The 22,434-nt window shown below is 33.1% G+C and overlaps 1 protein-coding gene across 1 annotated transcript; it reads right to left on the bottom strand.

Moving 5' to 3' along the window:
- Nucleotides 1–15,786: 15,786 nt before the first annotated feature.
- Nucleotides 15,787–21,629, bottom strand: LOC133172864 (uncharacterized). Its single transcript, XM_061307698.1, has 5 exons — nt 20,840–21,629; nt 19,684–19,810; nt 19,305–19,410; nt 17,232–17,361; nt 15,787–17,042 (listed from the first exon to the last, which is right to left on the bottom strand). Exons 1-5 carry the CDS (start codon nt 21,627–21,629, stop codon nt 15,787–15,789), a joined length of 2,409 nt encoding a protein of 802 aa, XP_061163682.1.
- Nucleotides 21,630–22,434: the final 805 nt, after the last annotated feature.

Here is a 22,434-nt window from a genome sequence, read left to right on the forward strand (position 1 = left end):
TATACTCTGACGGCTGAATATTCAGTAAGCATATTAAAAAATGAAACTAAAAGCATTGCTCGTAAAGACATGAATAGCCTGTCGTCAATTTAAAGCCATATATGGCGTATCTGCGCTAAAAAATAAAAATACGAGATTGAGTGTAAATGAACATGATATTTGTTAATTACGTTCAAATTAAAATTTTCACCGATTTTGAACTTGAATAACCCGACGATTCTATAGTTAAATTGACTTTAAACTGTGTCTGATATTTACATGTAAATTTGGAGTCGGTAAATAAATCGGTTATTGTTTTAAATTTCTAATTTCTATGAAACGAGATTGATTTAAATTGTATAATATACAGGAAAGTCCATCTTTATATAAAGCAATAAAACAAATAGAAAGATCTTTTAAATTTTAGTTAGTCTGAACTTATCAAAAATACGCCATATATGACTTTAAGATATACTTTTCCATGATGTGTTTTTATGTCCAAATCAATGCTCAATACAATGTGTGGAGCTAACACCTGACAGTACAGCAAACAAACTCTATTTCTGAGAGACTCCTGAAGGATATCCTAAAACTTACTACTTTCTCTTTCTTAATGTTCAATAATATTGATACATGTACCAACTTTATTAGTTTAATAATTACTATTTGGTATTTAATGTGTCATATCTTGCTTAACAGTTATAGATTTAAAAAAAAATGTACAGCCTCCTTGCAGAGACCCATTTAAAAATACTTTTAATATACAAACACAACTTAAAGAAGAGGCAATTCGAAACGAGCGTTTTTAGGGATATCTGATAACTGACAAGAAATAACACTGGTATATGGCGTCTTTTGAAACTTTGCAATTCTGTATAATAAATTATTACATGTTCATTACAAGATTCAAACAAAGAGGTACTTTTTACCGGATCTTTATGGACATTCATTCTTCTATTGTCAAGGAAAGAGATCCGCGGTAAGCACCCATGTTAAGGACTTTTTTATCCTTTTCCATTAGTTTGAAAGATAGCAACAAACTATGAACAGTAATTAATATATAACTGTAATAAATGCATCCATCCACAGAAGAAATATGTCTATGCCGACATAAAAAACGAGCGATATACAGGACATTTTTCCCGGTTTGCGTGAGTGGAGTTAAATTTGAGTTATGTTATTAATCAAAAGATGCGATGCAATATATTAAAGCAGCACGTTGCACAACTTAAGGGTAATTACTTAGAAAAGTTATGTTTTAATGTTATTACAGTCGCATTTACTCTAAAAACAATGTGATTTGAACTTGGTGTTGGGGAGTAATGGCGGACACCATGAACACATGCCTCAGGAAGACCACCACGTGAAAAAATCAAAATTTCAAAAAAATGTGAACAATGACAAGAAAAAAAGCAAAACAAATGGCTGTAGCCATATTATTGATGAATCAAACTAGCATATTATGATTGCATTTTTTAAACTCTTGAATGCTGCAGCTTTCTAAGCAGATCGAAGATGTTCAATTTTCCATAATGTAAACAATAGCAGTACAATTATTCAATAATTTTTGTCTCTTAACGATAGGTAATAAGTGCATTAAAAATTTGAAAACTTTGAGCTAGGTTGTTGCTGTATTAAGTGCATTCTTAGTATGTCTTATTATGGACCAGAATATTTACAAGATGTCTGTACATCCCCCCTTAAACTGATAATTTCTTCTATAGAAAATCATTAAAATTTCTTCATGTGATATGAAATGTAGATACATAATACAGTTTAATCGAAAGTGATACATGTAAGCTTAAGCTCTGTTCTAGCAAAATTGCAAATTCAAGGTAATTTTAGATTAGTATTGTCTTCATGATATGCTTTCTCGATAGATTGTAGTTACATATGACTGCCGTCATGAGAAAAGGGCCCTTATCTTTTGACGTCATAATGCTCAGAAAACGACGTCAAAGTCGCGGTGTTGTAAACACGGAAGTAATTTTTGTCGACTGCGTTTCGTGAACAAGAAATAAAATTGGATTTCCAGGTGAAATAAAAAAAGTATTTGAAAATCGATGCTGAAATTTGTAATAAATAATGTTATTACTATTTAGTACATGTATTTATTCATAATTCTGTTTATTACGCAGCACAGTTAAGGCTGCAGTAAGGAGGAGGGGCCTAATTTTTACGGGAAATGCTTACTATGACATCACACAAAAATATAAGTTCTTCAAATTACCACAAAATGAAATGATTTGCTATTTTAAACTGTTGAATAGCTTTAAACTTCATCAATACTAACTAGTGCATGCATTATTGCCGTTGGTTAAATCCCACATAGCAATATATAAACAATCCACTGATCGCAATGCATTTGTCAATGTGACGTCATATCGTAAAAATTTGACGCAGTTTGTATGCAGTGAGAGGCGGATCAAGTTAAATTTATACAATGAAAAATGTATTTTGTAATTAAATAAAATATAAATTGTAGATATATAAGAGGCCATTAACTTGAATGCGATGTCTATTTTATGATTTTGTTCATATACTTCCCGTACATTCCCTAGACAAGCGACACTGTCGTATATTTGTATGCAGATTCATTGAAGGATAATAGAAGGGTCGTAATAAATCGATATATTGCAAGGGCATGCCCTCAATGAATTAAGACAAGCTTTTACACATAAACTCAAGAAGCATGAAGAAATTGGAAAAGTGCTGCAAACCTGTTGAAATCTTGCAATTGAATTAATTTTATCTATATTTAATGTACTTGACCAGCAAAATATTCAACATACGGTCTAACAAATGTAATATTAGATGCAATTAGATAGTAGAATCTATATAGGTTCGCAGCACTTTTCACAAACTACAAAGAGTGTTGAAAATAATTATATGTTAAACTTAGATTTTTAACTTGGTTATGCCCTTGCAATATTAGAATCTATAGATGACCTCAATACTTCAGATATATTTGCTAAAATCACGTGACTGCCACATCACGTGACAAGTCTAAATAAGAAACCTAATCGTCCTCAACATGTAGTTTTCAACCACATTGCATTTGTCCGATAATAGTAAATTCCTAAAAAGAAACGCCCATCCTTGTAAAGAATGTATTTTCTATCTAAAAAATTCGCCGATATTTCCATTTGGCACCTTAACTGTACTGCGTAATAAGCATTTTTCTTGATATCGCATAATTAATCTAATCGCGACATTGAACACATTGTTGGGTACAGCGATTTATAGCGATGTCTATATACTATGCACGACTAAAAATACTGTGTATTTGTTTTCTGAGCAATTTGCAAATGCTTAAATTTGATTCATATGAATTAGACTTATTATTAAAAGGTATTCTACATGCACGTAAATATTTTTTTCAGAGAGAGAGAGAGAGAGAGAGAGAGAAAGAAATAGAGATAAATGCACATATACGCGTACTTTATAAGTGCTTTATTTTAAAAATTCCTTCATTTTAAAATGGTTATTTAAATTTTAATCCATAGTTAATCATATTGATATGCACAATTAGACCAGAGAAGGGTGAAGCGTTGGATGTGTGTGTGTGTTGGGGGGGGGGGGGAGGGGGGGAAGGGAGATTATTGACAAACAAAAAAATATAAATAAATAAATCCACGAATGAAAAAGACAACCGGTAAAAGTTCAAACAAAAAAAGAGAACATCTTGTTTTTGATATAGATACTTGTAACATGGGAGATTCGAACCTTCATGTCCTGCAACAAATGAAAAGGGGGGATTGTATAAATGTTATGTAAATAATTCTCTACAAAATTAACAGCAAAAGAATATGCTTAGGGAAGAAAATGGAGAAAAGGGTGCCACGAAAATTTTGCTACAAAATATAATTTTGAAAAAAAAAAATGAAATGATCAAATAATGCATAAAAAATAGTACTCTCTGATACACAATTACTTTTGTATCAATTTTCTTAAATTATTTTCGATGAAAGCTGGCTTGAAATTAAATTGCGCTTGGTTTAGGAATTTTAATAAAATACATCTAATGTGGGCTTTTCCATGAGCATTATACTCAACGTTGAAGAAAATAACATTTATATCGAACGTGACATTATGCGTGAAATATGCGTATGAAACAGAAGAAAAAAGCAGATTAATCACTGATAGAGGAAAAAAACTACTAGTAACAAGTGGTTAAAAAATGAATGTCATATTATATTGTTATAAAAATGTTCTGATCATCAACGACATTAACACCAACTGTAAGACAACAATAAAAAAATCAACATTTTGAGAAAGATGGAAAATAAAAGCAATGGTGATGTTTCGAGCGACAAAAAACAAAACAAAAACGGAGGCTCATGCAAAGTTTTGATGACCGTGAAATATGAAGGGAAGCATTTTTTTAAACTGACTATTGAATCATGTATGTAATAAATTAGTCATGTTTCGCGTTTAAATCTTGGACGTCGAGTCTCATCACGATAACCCGGATATCTCGACATTTTCTGAAAGTTCCGTTGATGCCGGGATACTATTAGTTATCCAGGTCCAATCAAGGGTGTACGGGGATTTACCCCGGGTTTTATTCCATACATCATGAGACCGAAGTTTATAACTGTACCTGACTTTAAGGGAAGGATTAAACAAACACACATACCTTTCTGCTTTTAATAAAAAAATATATATTTCTCTTCCAGTCGAGTGGTGACAGGCAAAAAATACGAGTCATGTTCTTTAATCTCACCATTCCAAGAAAGTGGTATTCTTTGAAAAATGGATTGCCTATTTTACTTTTAGCTTCCACGTCACAAGCAGATACTAAGTCTCCTATGAAGAGATTCAACTTAGAGCGGCAGAGTTTCAAACATTCAAGGGAATATTGCTTAAACGCATCATACAAAAAATATAACGTGTATTGGACGTAATATTTAATTATTGCTTAAGACTTCTGAAAACCTTTGATGTCAAGTTAGCTGATGTCACGGATTAAGATGAATAGATGACCTTAATTGCGTAAAAATATATTTAAGTCTTGAAAGATATTCAGTTTCAATTTCAAATAGATTTCGTCAAAATTGTAACGCAACTATATTTTATTTTGCTTAAAAAAATCCAGCTCCATTAAGTGTACATATATTAAAAAGAGTCAAGAGCAGTACAGCCCTCTCTTTATCAAACTATACAATGTTATTTTTTACAGAACTTTCCGTAAATCTGAGTTGGAAACCAGACAATCGTTTACACATGCATTGTGAGTGATTAATATCTGACGAGATTTTATCAATTCCAAAAATCCAGGGAGGTAATTAATTCAGATCGAGCGCAATGTTACAAGGAATTAAATTTTTCTAGAATTGAAATGTCGAGCATTGATAAGCTTAAAATATGACACGTGTCTGCCGGCTATCTTTGCATGTCCAGCAGGCGATACTGAGTAGTTAGTATCTGGCAATATGATAGCGAATTGCCAAATCGTTTCGACATTGAATCATTTTTACAGAAACCAATTTTTATAAAGTTTTCTTTTTGAGATTACATTAGCGACCTTATAAGAAATATTGAACGATTGTTGTGTCCAAGTGATACAGTAGTAGCGTCGAAACCACAGGTGCAAAGCACCCCCATCCCCCCCCCCACCCCCCCAAAAAAGTATAGAAGCATTTATAGCAGCTTTTTTATTAAGCATGATTTACTTTGAAATTTTTAAAGAAGTTGAGAAACAGTTTCAATTTTCACGTACGAATTAACCTTTCTTAAACGACAATCCTTTGACATCATTATGTGTCTCTCTTTTATGTTACTAAGACAGGAGAAGAAATTGAATTGTATGATGAACAATGAAAATTTATTAAACATTTGTTTTTTCAAAGTATTTTTAAAAAGTTTGATTAAAAAAATCGCTCGGATGTACAGAACATATTTATTATTTATGATTTTTTATGAACAGAAGATGCTTTTTAAAAAAAAAATTAAACATTATGGCGTCCATTAGAATTCTTTGGTGATACAAAAAATACATAAAGTGTTACATGTATTATTCCCCTCCTATAACAACGTGTGTGTGTCTGTGTGTCGAGAGGGGGGGGGGGGACTGAGTGAATGCCTGCTTATATTAAACCAAAAATATTTTTTTATATATATCGGGATCGATGTGCTGATGTCCCGCGTTACGCGCGTTTCCCTTCCTTGGGTTGGATCTATCCTTTCTCTATTGGACACCTGTGAAGTTTTTTTTATGTTTTTAATTTACAAGTGTTTTATATATTGTGTAAATTTAGAGTATTAAATATAAAAAGAATATCTTGTGCTGAAATAGTGGAATTGTACAGATATTATTTTTTTTCAAATGAATATAAACCGTTCCTAGATCCTGTCATGGCCACCCCACCCCCTCCTTTACGATATCACTGAATCTGTCTCTAAAATAGTATGAACTACGCGGGTACGTTAAGGCAGTACACAGATCATATTTCGGCGAATTTAGACTTTTTTCGTAAAATTTAACATTGATAAATCGGAAAAGCCATAGATAAAACATTTACTATTATTATCCATTGTATAGACGTCATTGAGTCTTAGGCTAAAAGTAGCACCCCACTACGACGTCATCACATGACGTCTATAAATAGAAAAATTGCCTTAATGAAAAAGTGAAAAGTTCAACACTACCCCGTGGATAATTCATTTCTTTTTGTGAAAATGATTATGTAAAAACATCACTGGACAATGAAAAGTGCTGCTAGAATCCTACTCTCCAAACACAGAAAAAAATATTCCAAAGTTTCGCATGAAACCTTACCAAAATCTTTACATTTTATACGTACGATCAAGGAATTGTCATCAATTTATGTTAACCACACGATTCTAGCAGCACTTTCTAAGTACTATAGAATATAAGCTTTCGATACATACAAAAATTATGTTTCACAGTATGTGGCGTAGTGTTGAACTTTTGCATCTTTGTTGCTATAGAGCGACAGAAGAAAGGCTGATCGGGATTTCAAAGCACTGCCTGTGTTCATTACAAGAAAACATGATAAGAATATATAAGCGTACCTGATTCATAATCTTTAATTCCTTATGAATCACACATAACATCCACGGTATATGCTTTAAAACTCCAATTTCATATATTTGTTTACATGAATTCTCGTCACGTTTCATTTTCATTCGGCAAATATTTGATCAATAGTTATGACGTCATGGATTTGGTATTTAACCCCCGTGAAAATACTTAGCTATTTATACCATCCAAAAACGACAAGATTTAGTTTATATTATGTTTTTGAATGATTCCATTCATTTCTTGGACCTGAAATTAAACTTTAAATATAGATATTAAGAAATCATTATTTGTAAAGATCACGTCATACAGCTTACTATGACGTCATATTGTAAAGGCAAGTAGGATATCTCTGGGTGTAGCCTTAACATACCCGCGTATAAAGGCAACTTTCCTTAAGAATAATTACATACTAGAAGCTTGGAAGAAGAAATCATTTTTTTTTCAAGTTTATTTGTGTCAAAACGATTAAAGTTATTTAAATAATTTTAAGAATGTTTGGAAACTGAATTTGACGCACGCGACGTCATTACATTTTCAGTGAGTAACGTCAACGTTATTTTGAGGCGATTTACTAAAATGCTCATAAAATATTGAAAAAGTGAGATATTTTTAAAAGTTATGTATTTTTGCATTCAGAAAGAGTCAGGCTATCAAAATATACCAAAAAGTCAATTTGTGAAATTTTGACCTTAAGGGCCCTTTTCTCATGACGGCAGTCATATATTTATTCATAAAATTCATTGCTGGTGTACGTGCTGGTCTTATCATAGGTCACATCCAGGATGAGTATTTTTGGGTATATTAGAAATTTGATTTTTGTATATAATCAGACCTATCTTTCATGTATGAATTTTAATTTTTAAACAAGATAATTCATCATAGCAGTTAACTCTATATTCCCCTGCCTTGTCAAATTACTCCTTTAAAAATGATTGGCCAACAATGTGGAAGTCTTTGGGGGCTGTGTTATCCTTTCAGAAGTTTTCAAGAACTTTAATAATTTTATTTATCTAGGGAGCAAACATAGTCCCCCATATTTAATGTTTTAATTTTATATTAGATTAAAAAGGTTATATTTCCGTGTCTTAAATTCCCTTCTGAATACATTTTAAAAAAACTATAGACTTGATGCTCTCATGTAAACCTACATGTAATTCTGTTTTTCGACCTCTACATAATAAGTAGAATCGAGCTGCCCCATTCACTCTGAGATTCTAGCATATTGATGTATATCCATAACAAGAAACGTATTCCTTTTAACCGGCGCATTAATAATAATAATAATTCCAGGATTATTTTTTAATGATACGCGAAAGAAAGGTTTCGAAATGTCAATTTTACGTCTAGCAAGTAAGATTAAATTGGTTACAATATCTCCTGCAGGCAAATTAAGAGTGAAAATCATTAAGATCCCCCTTATCCCTTTCAAGTCACTTGTTTTAATGCGTCTTAGTTTCATATCACAAAAAAACATTAATGTGGTTCGCTGGTGGAATACATATATCATTACCAGTTTAGTTGTAATTTGGAATGAAAAAGGACAAAAGCACTGTACAAAATGACAATAGTCTTAATCAAAAGGAGGCGGCCGCTGTCGGCCATCGTATGATACTGGCGAACTGCGCTGACATATTGAATAACACACGGTAGAGAATAATTGTCTGTGCAGACTCCGTATGATGACACGTTAAACGTCCACAATTTACAATTCATGCTTTTATTTAACTTTATTTATTTTCTATTATTATATACCCTTTATATTTCATGGTAGATTGAAAACATATCGCTTATACAAAATAAAAAAATATGTTTAAATTCTCAATCTCATCTATCAAAGTGTACCAGCCAATTGGTTTTATTGCTTTATTATTTACTTAAATAACTCTTTAAAAATGCCTTGAAAAAAAAATCACGAGATTTGAGATTGAACTTCTCGGGCCCTTCCTTATAATCGAATTTCCAAGCTCGCAGAAAAAGTCCGAGAAGACTCGATTTAGTTCAATAGGTATTGAATCTCGGACCAGCAGGTTCAGGCCAGTAGAACACGGGGGGGGGGGGGATTTTCTGTGTATTCTATAGTAATTTTTCCTTTAGATGCAGATTGCCCCACACCCCACTTTTTGATGTTTTAAGGTCGAATACTAGCAAATTTCAGGATTCGGACAATAATTTCCCCCTTTTTTTGTCAGATTTTCGGAGAAGTTGCCCCCCCCCCCTTCCCACTTTTGAAACCGTTGCTACGGGCCCAAGGTTATAAAACAGTCGAACTATTTCCTTCTTTCGATCGAAACTGAATCTGGGATCCTTGTTTCTTCCTCAGTATCCCAATCCACATCATCACATCATTATACACAGGGCCATTAAAAGTGATAAATTCTTACATACATACAGGATAAGGTTTACCAAAAGTGTGGAAAAAAATATAATGAAATATGTGGAGATAACGAACAGTATTCGAGCTCAAAAGACCATTAAACGATACAAAATAGGAGCAGAGCAAACACGGACCTCTAAGACATCAGAGGTGTTATCAAGTGCCATGGAGGAGTGAGTATCCCCTACCGACCGGTCACACCCGCCATGTGCTCCTTGTAGTGATAGGGAAATAAAGGAAAATTCCGTCGGCAATTCAGTGTGTAAATAATGGCCTAACAATTAGCATGAAAAACGTCAGTCAGCATTTGACTTAATGATAGATTGTATTTGCTGACTAGGTCATTGTATCAATCATAGAACTTACGAAATTATGACTTTAAACGAGACTGCTGATATTCTTGTTTCATCAATTTGTTTGTCAATAATTTACCTCGTTTTAGAAATTGTTCATACGTAGAGCATTCTCTGGCGTATCAAATCATCTGTGAGATATAAATTCCATATGCAGGTGATAAGGGTATATTGTGGCATAGGTAAGGGAAGTTGACGATTGAAAAGTTTACCATAAAGCTTCATAGTTAGCATATCATTAACGTCTTTTTCTAATAAAATATCCAAATATGAACAGATGTGTCAGATTCTGTGGTATCTTTTATCTCAAGCTCAGTGGAAATAACCATTGTTAATTGAAAATACGTCGTCGATATATCTAAATGTCGAGCTGAAGACCACAGCCAGTGTTTTCTTTTCTCGTAAAAGATTCTGAACAAATTCAGCTTCATATGAATACAAAAATAGGTCTGCTAATAATGGGGCGCAATTGGTACCCATGGGAATTCCAATAGATTGTAAGAAGACCTGGTCTCCTAAAACCACATAGATATTGTCAATCAGAAATTCGAGCATCTTTTTTAATGTCACCTTCAGAGTTTGTTTTTTGACAAAGTAATTTTGCAAATGACCAATGACAAGGTAAGTAAATGTAGGAGTTCCATTTTTATTGAAAAAGCAGCTGTCAACGATGTCAGAAAGACTGGACTTTAATTTATCGTGGGGAATAGTTGTATATAAAGTTGAAAAGTCGTAAGTTTGTCAAATTTTCCAAAAGTTCCGTTGAATTTTTTAGTATCCACATCTGATTTACACCACTTCTCGAATATATTGTTGCACTGTACTCTTACAGTTTCTCGTTCACTACTTTTATATTTTAGTGAGGAGTAAAGAAAGAGGCTAAGTAGAACATTTACTGGAACCCGCTATGTATCTTAGTTTGTAAGGATTTTTATGAAGTTTCGAAGTCCAATATAGATATGGCAATTCAAATTCATTATGGTTGTTGGGCATATTAAAAATATTCAAAACTGACATATGATTTTGAAGAATTTCCTCCTTAGAAAGGGAGCTATGGGTATAAGTTGAATTACAACCTGAAGAATTAAATCCAAGTTCCTCTAAAATACAATTTATATAATGAGCCTTACAAACAAAGATAATTTTGTTACCTGCTTGGTCAGCAGGGACCAGTACGTACTGATCGTGTAATCTATCTAATTCTTTTTTCACTTCTGAATTATTGATTACAGAAGAATAGATGGTTTTCATACTGTCCCTCAATCGTTTGTTTATTGTGAGATTTTAACATATATCTGATACATTTAATCCATTCTGACAAATTGTCTTGGTCTTCTTTTTTATGTCTGAACCAACGCCTGGCGTAATCCTCTACAGAATCCATAATATGTATGAAATTACGACGCCAGTTAAAGGATCGGGGTTCCCTATATTTAGGACATTTTCAAATAAGTGATCTTGGGTCCTCATTATTGACTATTTTTACGTCACCAGTAATCACGTGTCCAGCAGGACTATACTTATAGGTTGTAGAAGAACATGAACACGAAGGAGGATTATGTTTCAGATATTCGATATCCAGACCCTGTAAAGTTTTCTTGTAATTAAAAAGTTTGGAAGCAATAGTCGATATATATTTGTAGGAAATATAAGGTGTAGTCTTCAACTTGAAATATGGTGGAATACAAGACTGGACCCTTTTGTGATTAAGAATATTACTTATATTAACCACGTCAATTCCTTTGTTGGTATATTTGGGTTTAAGGAAAAAACAAGTTGTTCTAGCAACATTTTCTTCTGTAAAACGTGGCGGTTTAAAAAAAACCCTGTGATTTGCAATATCCATAATTACAGATCCGAGCCTGTATTCCGGTGTCGAGAAATCAAAAAATGGTTTATTGTAAGACCGATGCCCATGACTACGTTTACGTCTCTGTGTATGGTTGAAAAGTCCCATCACACTGATATTGTAACACTGTGGACTGGAAAGATTCCCAACACTATCTATATTGTCATTGCATCCAAAGGGAAAGGCCGTCCCTATTTTTCTAATCCAAAATTCTTCTCGTTGTCTACAGAAAGGTGTACTTAGTGATGGACTGTTTGTATGATGGTAAATAATTTCTAGAATTCTAACTTTCGTTGACAAAATAGAATGATCAGGTAAATTAGAGTGCTTGTAGAGAAGCTGCTGGCCACAGTTGTTCAATAATGATTCTTATATATTAAAGGTAGAGAGAAAGAAAGAACCGCAACCCACCCTTAAAACACACACATTCGTGTATACCTATAGAGCTTGTAATTTAATTTTCTTCGTTTTATCTACTATATCAATAATAACTTTACCTTTCTTGTTTTTTTATTAATATTTAAATGTAATTTTACGAAGTCCACGAAGTGTCTCACCTGTCAATCATTCCAAAATCAAAGAAATATCTCCCTCGTGATCTGACACATTTCTATCGGTCAACTCTGTGTTGCATGTTGTATTATCAAACCTTTTGAAATCTTATGTCTTGACCATACCTTTATGTGTATTATGTGCTTCTATAAAATAAAAGAATTTTGAAACAACAATTCGTTATTTCTAAATCAAGTTTGAGAAAAACAGCAGATCAGATTGAAGATGACATCCGACCAGATTTATACACAATGGGAATCAGGGTAAAATAAACAGTGTACTGTATGTCGACTGGTTAGACAGTAGAATTTAACTAGATATCCCCGCAAGTCCCTGCCAAGCAAACAGGAAACAATATACAACGTACAGTAATATTTTGGTGATCATTTATTTTTACAAAACTTAAAATTTAATGCAAGCATATAACAAATTAAAGATTATGATTGTCAGCTAAAAGACAATTATTTCGATAACTATTGTGTTACAAAAAGAATTAAAACTGAATATAATATGTTAAAAAACTATTTTCCTTTATTTCCCTATTAGTTGTTACGCAAATATTGTCAATTATTTAGCACACAAAACTTAAATATCTGCTGCATTTTTATTGATACCCATTATGATATAAAGTTAAATTAAACTGAAGACGATATGTTAAAAATATATTTTATTAACTTAAATAATATGCAAAGATCGTCAATTATTTAGCATGCAAAAACCGCATCATATATCCGAAGTATATTTGAAAAAAAAAAAACAAACTATAAACTGTTTTTTGTTCCCATCTTTATCTTTTCGACGATATATTCGGTTTTAGTAACAAAATTTTGTTATGTCTTTTGGATTTTATTTTTTTTTTCATGGTTATTAAACAGCGAATAAAAGAGCGAGGAATAATTTAAATCAAAAAGTTTAATTCACACCGAACATCACATCGAGCTCCATTTTTTTAAAAATATATAATTAATAATATTTTTGATAAATAAATTTAAACATAATCTATATGAAGTCAAAATATTTCAATTTCAAGAAAAAATAACATTTTTTTCTGTCTACAGATGAGATAATTTCGTGTTGATCCGCCATGTTGCATATGACGTACTTTATCCAATGACGGAGCTTCGTTTTAGTCCGAGAGCAAAAATTCAACCTTCTTATATGTATTAAAAACATGCTTCAAACATGATACATGTATTTTCATAAACACGATATATAACAAATATATGTTAAAACATGATACTTATCAAAAATGAAATGTAACAAACATGATATGTAAGCAAAAAAATATTTAACTACCAGGATGTAACTGATCATGATATATTATGATCATGATACATTATGAGTTTAGCCTCGCTATATGTATTAAAGCATGCTTCAAACATGAAATTTAACAAACATAATAGGTAAGATATAATATTTTAAACGACATTGATCTAACTAGGCATGATATATTATGACTATGGTATATTATGAGCATGATCTAAAACAAACATGTATTTAAAACATGATATTCAGCAAACATGATTTATCTTAATAATAAAGATTAACAAGCAATATTTAATAAATATGACATGGTGACAAACATGATAAATGACAAACATGATGCATTACAAGTGAGTTTTATATAAAATATGGTATATAAACGACATAATATATAATAGTATTTGATAAAACATTTAGGGGAAATACAACGTTTCAAATGCATTTAGTGCCCTTGATATTATGATAAGGGAGATAACTCTTAATTGAATAAAGGTCAATTATTTTTATAATATTTTAAAAACAAGTTTAAAAGTTTTTTTGGGTAATATTGCTGCGCAAGCTAATGCCTATGCTAAATTAATGTGCTTAGATTCAACTTATAAAACATATTTCTTTTTTGGGAGACAATAAGCATTAAAACAACAGCTTACATGAGAGAACAGAATGATTTTGAACCTGAACACGTTATATGCCATTTGCTGAAGAAAAATCCATACCTATTAACAAGAATACATTTGGTCAGAGCAAAAATTCAACAGAATTAGAACCTACCAAGAAGCTTTAACACATAATTTTTTCTTGACAGGAGTCGATTGCGCTTAACTCTACACTGACAAAACAGAATGTGACAACCTTTCGTTTCTAACAGCACTTACAAGAATTATGAAACGCAAGCTTTTGATCTATACAAATATTATATTTTGAAGTATCTGGCTTAGTGTTGTTCTTTTGTATTATTTTGGTACGAATGACAGAGGAAAGACTGACCGGAATATGTAAATAGCTGGCTGTCTTCATTAGAAGATATAATCGATGAAAATAAATAAACATACCTGTTTACCAAACTTGAAATCAATATGAATCACACACGATATTCAAGGTATTTTCTTTTTATTACCCCTTTACGTATCTTTTTACATGCTGTCTTAGCCAAATTCTCGTTAAACATCATGATCAATTCCCAGGTTATTTGTTGAACAATTATGACGCCATCGGTCGGAATTTTTAATCCTAGTGACAGATACCCATAAGCATAAAAAATTAACATTTTTTTTTTTTTTTTTTTTTTTTTTTGCAAAAAGATGCACGTTTAGTCAATTTCAGGAGTTTAATTAAATCTCTAAACACCAATATTAAGAAAACTTGTGTTATAAAATTCACGTCATGTAGCCTACTATGATGTCATATTGTATCACTGATTTAGTCACGTCAGAATAACTGAGTGTTTCCTTAACACTCCTGCGAAGGTCCAGTTTCACAGTAGGTGCTGGCATATAAAAAAGATCCCTCACTACTCAATGGTCCAGTACATGTCTAAATTTACAGCCCTCCACCGGCAAGTGGTTGAGTCTCCATATGAGCGAAAATTTCTCTAGAAGGACGTTAAACAACAAAAACAAATAAACAAAAACAAATTTTATCACCCGAGAATATTTCATCAACCAGATTACCCAATCAAATTTTTAAAAGCTGAAATGTAATATAAGTCTCAATGCTAAGTAATATTGTGCTCACGTATTAGAAGTCATACCCTCGTGCAAGCAATCACAAGTCTTCTGAATCAAACTAACAGCAAGTGAAAAAAATGTTTTTGTTTGTTTGTTTGTTGTCCCTCTCGAGAATTTTTCACTCATATGGAGATGCCACCACTTGCCGGTGGAGAGCTGCAAATATTGACATGAAAAGTTGTAGTTTTACATGTTCGGAAAGCGAGAATTTACTTTCAGTAGAAAATTCACGATTGTTCTTTTAATTTTTTTTTTTAATTTTTCTTTTTTTTCCCATTATTTTTTAAAAATTTATTTAACACTAGTCTTGTTCTTTATTCACTTGATTCACATTTTTTTAAATGGACATATTCTCTAATTAGAAACCATATCGTCCTATGTGAACTGACACTTCTTTTCATCCGGATAAAACTGAAGACAACATGTCCAATTATATATGAAATTGTAAATTTGATCACGTATCTGGGTGAATTTATGACGTAACCAGATTATTTGCAGGTGTGCTGGTATACAGTATTTTTTTTTTTCAAAACCAAATGGAAAAATTATTATCGGAACTGATTCGATCTTATAATTGTGGGGGGGGGGGGGATTATATTCACCCCCCCCCCAAAAAAAAAATAACACTGGAAATGTAATTTTCATTTTGAAGTTGTGTTTGTTTTGGAGCGTAATGTAGACGGTTTTCTGCTGAAATTTCTATTTTTGCTCCAAGCTATCTTGTACAAATTCCACACCCTTTTATTACAGACACAACTGAGAAAGATTAGCAATCCCTGTAAACCGTTCAAAATTGCAACAAAGTACGAAAATATTGAAACATCTATAAAAGAGTCAATGATCTGTAAGATCCATGAAAGGCCAGTCAATGTAAACAACTTTATATAAACAGAAAATTGCACTCTATTTCCAGTTGTGCTTTCAATGTCAGGAGTAAAGTAAATTTTATGCGCCGTCAAAATATAAAAAAATATGTTCGTTAAGCAGACAAAAATTAACGGAACCAGAACAGTGACAATGAAAGCGGTTTTGTATGTCATTAGTGTTAAAGCTTTGTCATAACCTGTGTTTTTGCCATCGGAAAATATAAGGGAAATTATAATGTTTGAAGTAACAATAATCAAGGCGCTACCAAATGCATACAAGAAATACTTAGTAATTGTTCGTCTGATAAATATTGGAGAACTATCCCATCTCTGTTTGGCAGTGAAGACACGAAACATGTGAAAAGAACATATTTGCAGCCAGAAAAATACCAACAGCCATGAAAAGTGTGACAAAGCAGAAACTATTTTCAAACCAAAAGTATAAAACAAAGGACGGACGATCAAACAAATCTGTGCCAAAAATAAAAATAAAACTAGTATCATGTTGTTAATACCGGGGAGAGTTCTAATACTTGGGAATAAGCAGTACGTAATTAATGTTAGCAGAAGGGCTACAAGAGATACACATAAACAGATCAAAGTTAAAGTAGATAGAAACCTACTACCGAGTTTCAGAGTCTTCAGTTTTATCTTTGATAAGTCGCTTACACAAACGCGGACTCCAATATTATCTGCTTTAGAATGATAAACTGACAATCCAGAGAATGTATAATCAGTTTGAATATCTACCAATCCAAAATCACTGTTTTTGATTTGAATTTGAGGACAAGTCAACAGAGGGCTAATTAGATTGTTTCTGAATATGTTTGACCCACACTCTCTCTCTGCATGGAAGATAAAGCACTGTCTTTTTCTATTAAATCTCGTTGATATATAAGGCAACATATATGCTTTTTCACTAACAGACATTTCTAACTCTACAGCGGTAGTATTCGAAAGGGTCCAATTTTTAGACATTTTCATGAAATGCATTAGTCCTTTATCCAAAGCATCTCGGTTAACCCTTTCGTCTATAAAAATTTTTACATACAAGTAAAATTCCCCATGTCTAATATTCAAAGTACTGCAGCTCATAGAAATCATGAGAAGAAAATTTTCAAAAATATTGTTCAATTTAGGAGTTTGTGTTATTTGAAGTATTTTTTTCGTTATCAAGTGTTTCAATTTTAATAGCGTTCCCTTTACTGTTCCAATAATACCTGTTAGGATGGAAAATTTGACCTTTGTTGCCAGTGTGTAACGCAGGTTAGTAGTTGTTGCCAGAACCGGTACGCAGGTACCATTCCAGAGTTTTTTGCCAGGAAAACAAATAAGGTCCTTGCATATTTTCTGCAAATACAAAAGAAAACACAAATTGATATTGAATACCTAGTACCAATTGAAAATAATAAAAATAATGAATAAGCATTAAATTATTTAATTTAAATCGACCGTACCTGATCATTAATGAATATGTTGATAAATGAAGCCTCTTGTTCCAGTCATCAATTTTAAGTATGCATATTAATCATTAAATCAATTACAAATTCAATTAAATATTATATTGAGCTGTTCAGTCAAGTTTACAAATGATATCCGTGTTTCATCCGAAAGTTAATAATTTTTCTTTGTTAACCTTTGAATTTTTAGATTAACCTCATCCTACTCCCACAGTTGCGTTGATTAAAACCTATCATTGACTCGTATTTTGGCTGACGTGCTTATTTCATCCCCATTGTAAGGCCTCTGCTTTTATATTAAATTGACTACGTAATGTTCCGTCTACCATATCTATACATAGGGCTCACGGTGGTAGTGACTAGTCAGCAGGGGATGCTTAATCTTCCTAGGCACCTAATCCCACATTTGAAAGATTCAGAAGTCCGTTTTTATGTCCTACTCACGAATTTGTATTGTTTGTAGCATTTTATGAGATCGATTACTTATCTTCACCTTGTCATTCCTAATATTTGTCCTGCATGTGTGTGGATTAACTAGTTGCATCCCTGCTTTTCTTTGAAAGAAGATGTTTTAAGGTTTTTTTCGTATCTATTCATATTTATTCCAGAGTTATGTTGACATTCTTTTGTGGTTCTACCCTTATAACTAAAGCCACTATTTAAAAAAAAAAATACAAATACAATACTTTGAGATACTTTCTCAAGATTCGAAAAAAAAAATTATCCCACAGAACATTTCTGAAATGGAAGGAGGCTCGAAAAAGAATTGATATCTTGACTGAAAAATATTTGAGAAAATAAAAAAAAGGAACAAATTCGAAAATCGTATTGCCTGGAGTTGTGGGTTAGGTGGGGGCTAGTGTTCATTTTTTTAAATACCTTAACATCCTGAGATTTAAATTTGCTTTGAAAAAAGGAGGGGGGGGGGGCAACAGGCCAATCCATTAAATCTTTTAATGCCTTTAACCCATGATACTATTTGTCGATAAAGAAATTTCACTTTGTGTTAAGGACAATAACATTAGAGATTCGTTGTATGCATTGATTGGTATATATTTATTTGGAATTTAGGGAAAACCATTATTATTTTTGACAACTCTTATTGTAGATACGTCAGTGTGAAATCACCAGGGACTATTAATAATCACGAATGATGACATTCTTTATTAATGCAAAATTGATTAGCGGCGAATAACATTCGGGAGTGAGAGATGGGTGTAAAACTCACGGATGCTTTTTGCACTCGGATAAATTTACCTTTACAGAAATTTGGGTGCAAAAGATGTAAATATCAATTTCTTAGAATGTAACAAATCTTTCGATTTTCATCTATATTCAATATTGCCTCCTTACTTTTTTTTTCTTTTCCCCTATGAATCTATATAATTTTATAGCACTGGGTATGAAATGTGAAGAACAGTAATCAGGCTCAAAGTCCAACCGAATTGTGGGTAAAAGAAAGACAGGCCTCTTAAAACAGAGTTGAGGTCAGGTGCCATGAACATTATCACGAAATTCTAAAAATCCCAAAACTTTAAATGGCTTTTTATTTATTTACCATGATTTTCAGAATTTCTGGGGGAGGGGTGTGTGTGGCCATAACAAGCCATTTACAGACCTTTCCCAACTTCAACTTTCTGGAGTTATAGGTTGAAAGTTGGGGTATCAAAGTGATTAGATCTTATTCATAATTCTGATTTCAAAACATTAAGTTCTTGGGAGTTAGATTTCTATTCCGGCCCTTGCGAATTTGCACTTTCAACTCATTTTTTTTCTACATATGATCAACAAAAAGACAATTCTGAAACAAATAATAGAAAAAAAGGTGCTTACAAGACTGTCATCGTAGATTTGGTTCAGTAAACAGCTAGCAGATTTCTGCTGTAATGACAGGTCATCGTTTTTATCATATGCAGCTAGAGAAAATGGCGACCGAAAGCTAAAATCATGTATAATAGTACTGATAAAATTATCACTCGTGGTGTAGTTCCAAGAGACAAAATCACCACAGTTGGACATATTCACTCCATTGCACATTTGGCAGAAAACATTTTTGTACTCGGTGCAAGCATGAATGTTTTGAAATTGAAGACAAGCGCTGACTAGGCTTGAATCTGTTCCTGGCGTACAAGTCTGGATTATTTGAGATGGACTAACTTCCATTGGGTTGCATATTAAACAGAATTTATTTTTATAGACCGTTGGACCTGACCGTACCGGAGAAAATATCAAGGCATCAGCATGTTCACAAGCTATTAATACATCTTCATTATACGTTTTCCATGTCCCAGACACGTTACAAGATGATATGTCTACATCATATAAATCACTACATCTCTCTGTGTTATACGGGACATGAAATCTTATATCACATGAAAGCCTTCTAAAGGTGTCAATCACATGTTGGAATGATTGAAAATGGAGATAATTTACGTATGATTTGCAGCTTACTTTCAAGGACCATGAACGAACATCGGTGATACTGTTAGAGAGTTGATTATTATATTCTCCGTCTTGGATTTTTTCACACAGGTAACAGAAAAAGTTTACGTAGGTTTCCATGTTTTCACTTGTTGCTCGAACAGGAATTGAATGATAAAAATGGAAATCCTTTCTCCCTGCACAGAGATTTGCAAAAACATTTGTTCGAAGGCATCCATTTATTGCACGAAAGTCTTTAACTGTATCATTTCCCTTACTTCCAGGGTATCGATCACTGATGCATGTCCATTTTTGCTTTAAAGAAAAGTCGTCACAGCATTGGAACGTGCACCCCACATTGCAAGAACAATTTCTTTGTAGTGGCAATGTATAGTTCGGTAATAACCCTGGTGTGCAGGCACCTTTTCCTGACAAAGAGAAACCGACATAAATGAGATTGGTCACATTGAGAGAATAAGGAAAAATTGAGGGATTTGTAGTCGGTGCAGTAGCAAGCGAATCAGCATGATCTGGTAGGTCGGGAAATTCTACCCATGCTGGAAATTTAGTCTGCATTGAATGCAGGGTTGACTTCGTGCTCTCTGTATTAAATTTAGTTGTATCTACATCTGAATTGCCCAAATTCTTTTGTACATAAAATTTAACATGTTCCTCAAGATATCCGAATTCAATGTTAAATATGAAGTCATCCCCAAAGTATGTTTCGTCCGATTTAAAGACTGTAACATCGCCAAAGTACTCGGTATTATAATCACCGTGGTTGCAAACGAAACAAAAATAATTCTTGTGTGGAAATGAAGCTGGCAAAGCAGGCAGCTTCAAACAAGCATCCTCAAAGGCGCTTGGGTTTTCACACGAATTTATCAAAAACTGTTCTTCAAATTTAGGGGGATTGCAAATTTTGCAGAATATATTTTTAAACGTACCATAATGCATTTCATAGGCGCTTAGACATGCTTTTTCTATTTGCTTGTCATAATGAGTCCAAGTACCTGTTACATTGCATGCTTTAATTTTGGTAGTGTAACCTGTAGAACAACGCTTTATGTTATCCCCGAGGTCTGGATGCACATAATGAATACCACAGGATTCTGACTTGGCGTACGCAACAAGGTCCTCGGAAGAAGAACGCTGGTTGAAATCTGTTGGATATTCGCATTTGAAATTTAATTCCCATTCGATGTAATTTACCTCATTGTGACAGAAGGAACAGAATTTGTTTTTATATGATACCCAGGTTGTTGATTTTGCAACAGGTGGTTGTTGTAATTGATCACTCTCTCCTTCTTCCTTTGTGCAGTTTTTGGATAAACTGACGTCTGTGCCCACAGGGCAGTATGAAATGAGTAGGTCTGGACTTGCTATTCTGAACGGAACAACGTGTGTATCGACACATTCCAGAAGCCCATATTTAAAGAAAACGTCGGGGCAGCACGGCGTATCGGACCAATGGTAAAAACAGTCGTATTCAGCACAAGAACAATAAGGACACCTGTTTGGAGGGACGACATCGCTTCGAATCCCTAGTGAACCCAAAAGCGACTTATTGCAGATGATCTCAGTTCCACAAAGAAGAATGCTTTGCAAAAGTATGTGAGTTGCATTAAAATCAAAGTCTTCTTTGATCTTAACACCGCCCTGGGTTGGATAAGCAATCGCACCATTATTCACAATCATAAAAACTAAACTTAAGAGCCACTGCATGATATCTAACATCTCAAATGAGATACATGTATATTTCCTGGTATCTCAAAGAGCCAAAACTAAAATCTTTCTTGAGATAGTTCTAGCATGAAAGAGGTATTCCTCGCATCTACCAACATATCAAAAGAAGTTTTTTTTAGAGTTCTTTTTTTATTATCTCACGAAATCAGCGATTGTTTTCATTTATATAGGGTTGCATCGGTTATTTGTTTCACCTTCCTTCATGATCTCATTAGGAAATTGGCAATTAAGGTTTACAATAAGGTGCCAAAGCTACATTTTCCAAAAGATAATTGGATATTATATCCTGCGGATCATTTACAAGATTTGTGTTGTTTTTTTGTTTTTTTTCATATCTTTTAACAGCATCTATATCCGAAAGCCGATGTTTGGAAAAATGTGATTTCATACATTTTAAAAAAAAATCGATGGTTTATATCAAACTTTTTTTTTAAAGTGACCTAATATTTTTAACAGTTTGGTTACATATAGTGGGTTACACAAACCTTGGAAAAAAATCTTTCAAATTGCCAAAACGTGATTTTGTTTGTTTGTTGTTTAACGTCCCTCTCGAGAATGTTTCACTCATATGGAGACGCCACCACTTGCCGTTGGAGAACTGTAAATTTTGACCTATGCTCGGCACTTACGGCCATTGATCAGTGAGGGATCTTTTTCGTTCCAGCACCTACTGCGACACGGGACGTCGATTTATACGGTCTCATCCGAAGGACCGGTCTCCATGTCCCACAGTGGGATTTGAACCCGCGACGTAACTCCTTACTCCGCGACTCTAGAGCAGACGCTCTACCACTGC

This window comes from Saccostrea echinata, unplaced genomic scaffold (genome assembly GCF_033153115.1).
Source record: "Saccostrea echinata isolate AGI-Se365-2 ecotype Australia unplaced genomic scaffold, CSIRO_AGI_Sech_v1 ptg000055l, whole genome shotgun sequence".
Classification (NCBI taxonomy): Eukaryota; Metazoa; Mollusca; class Bivalvia; order Ostreida; family Ostreidae; genus Saccostrea; species Saccostrea echinata.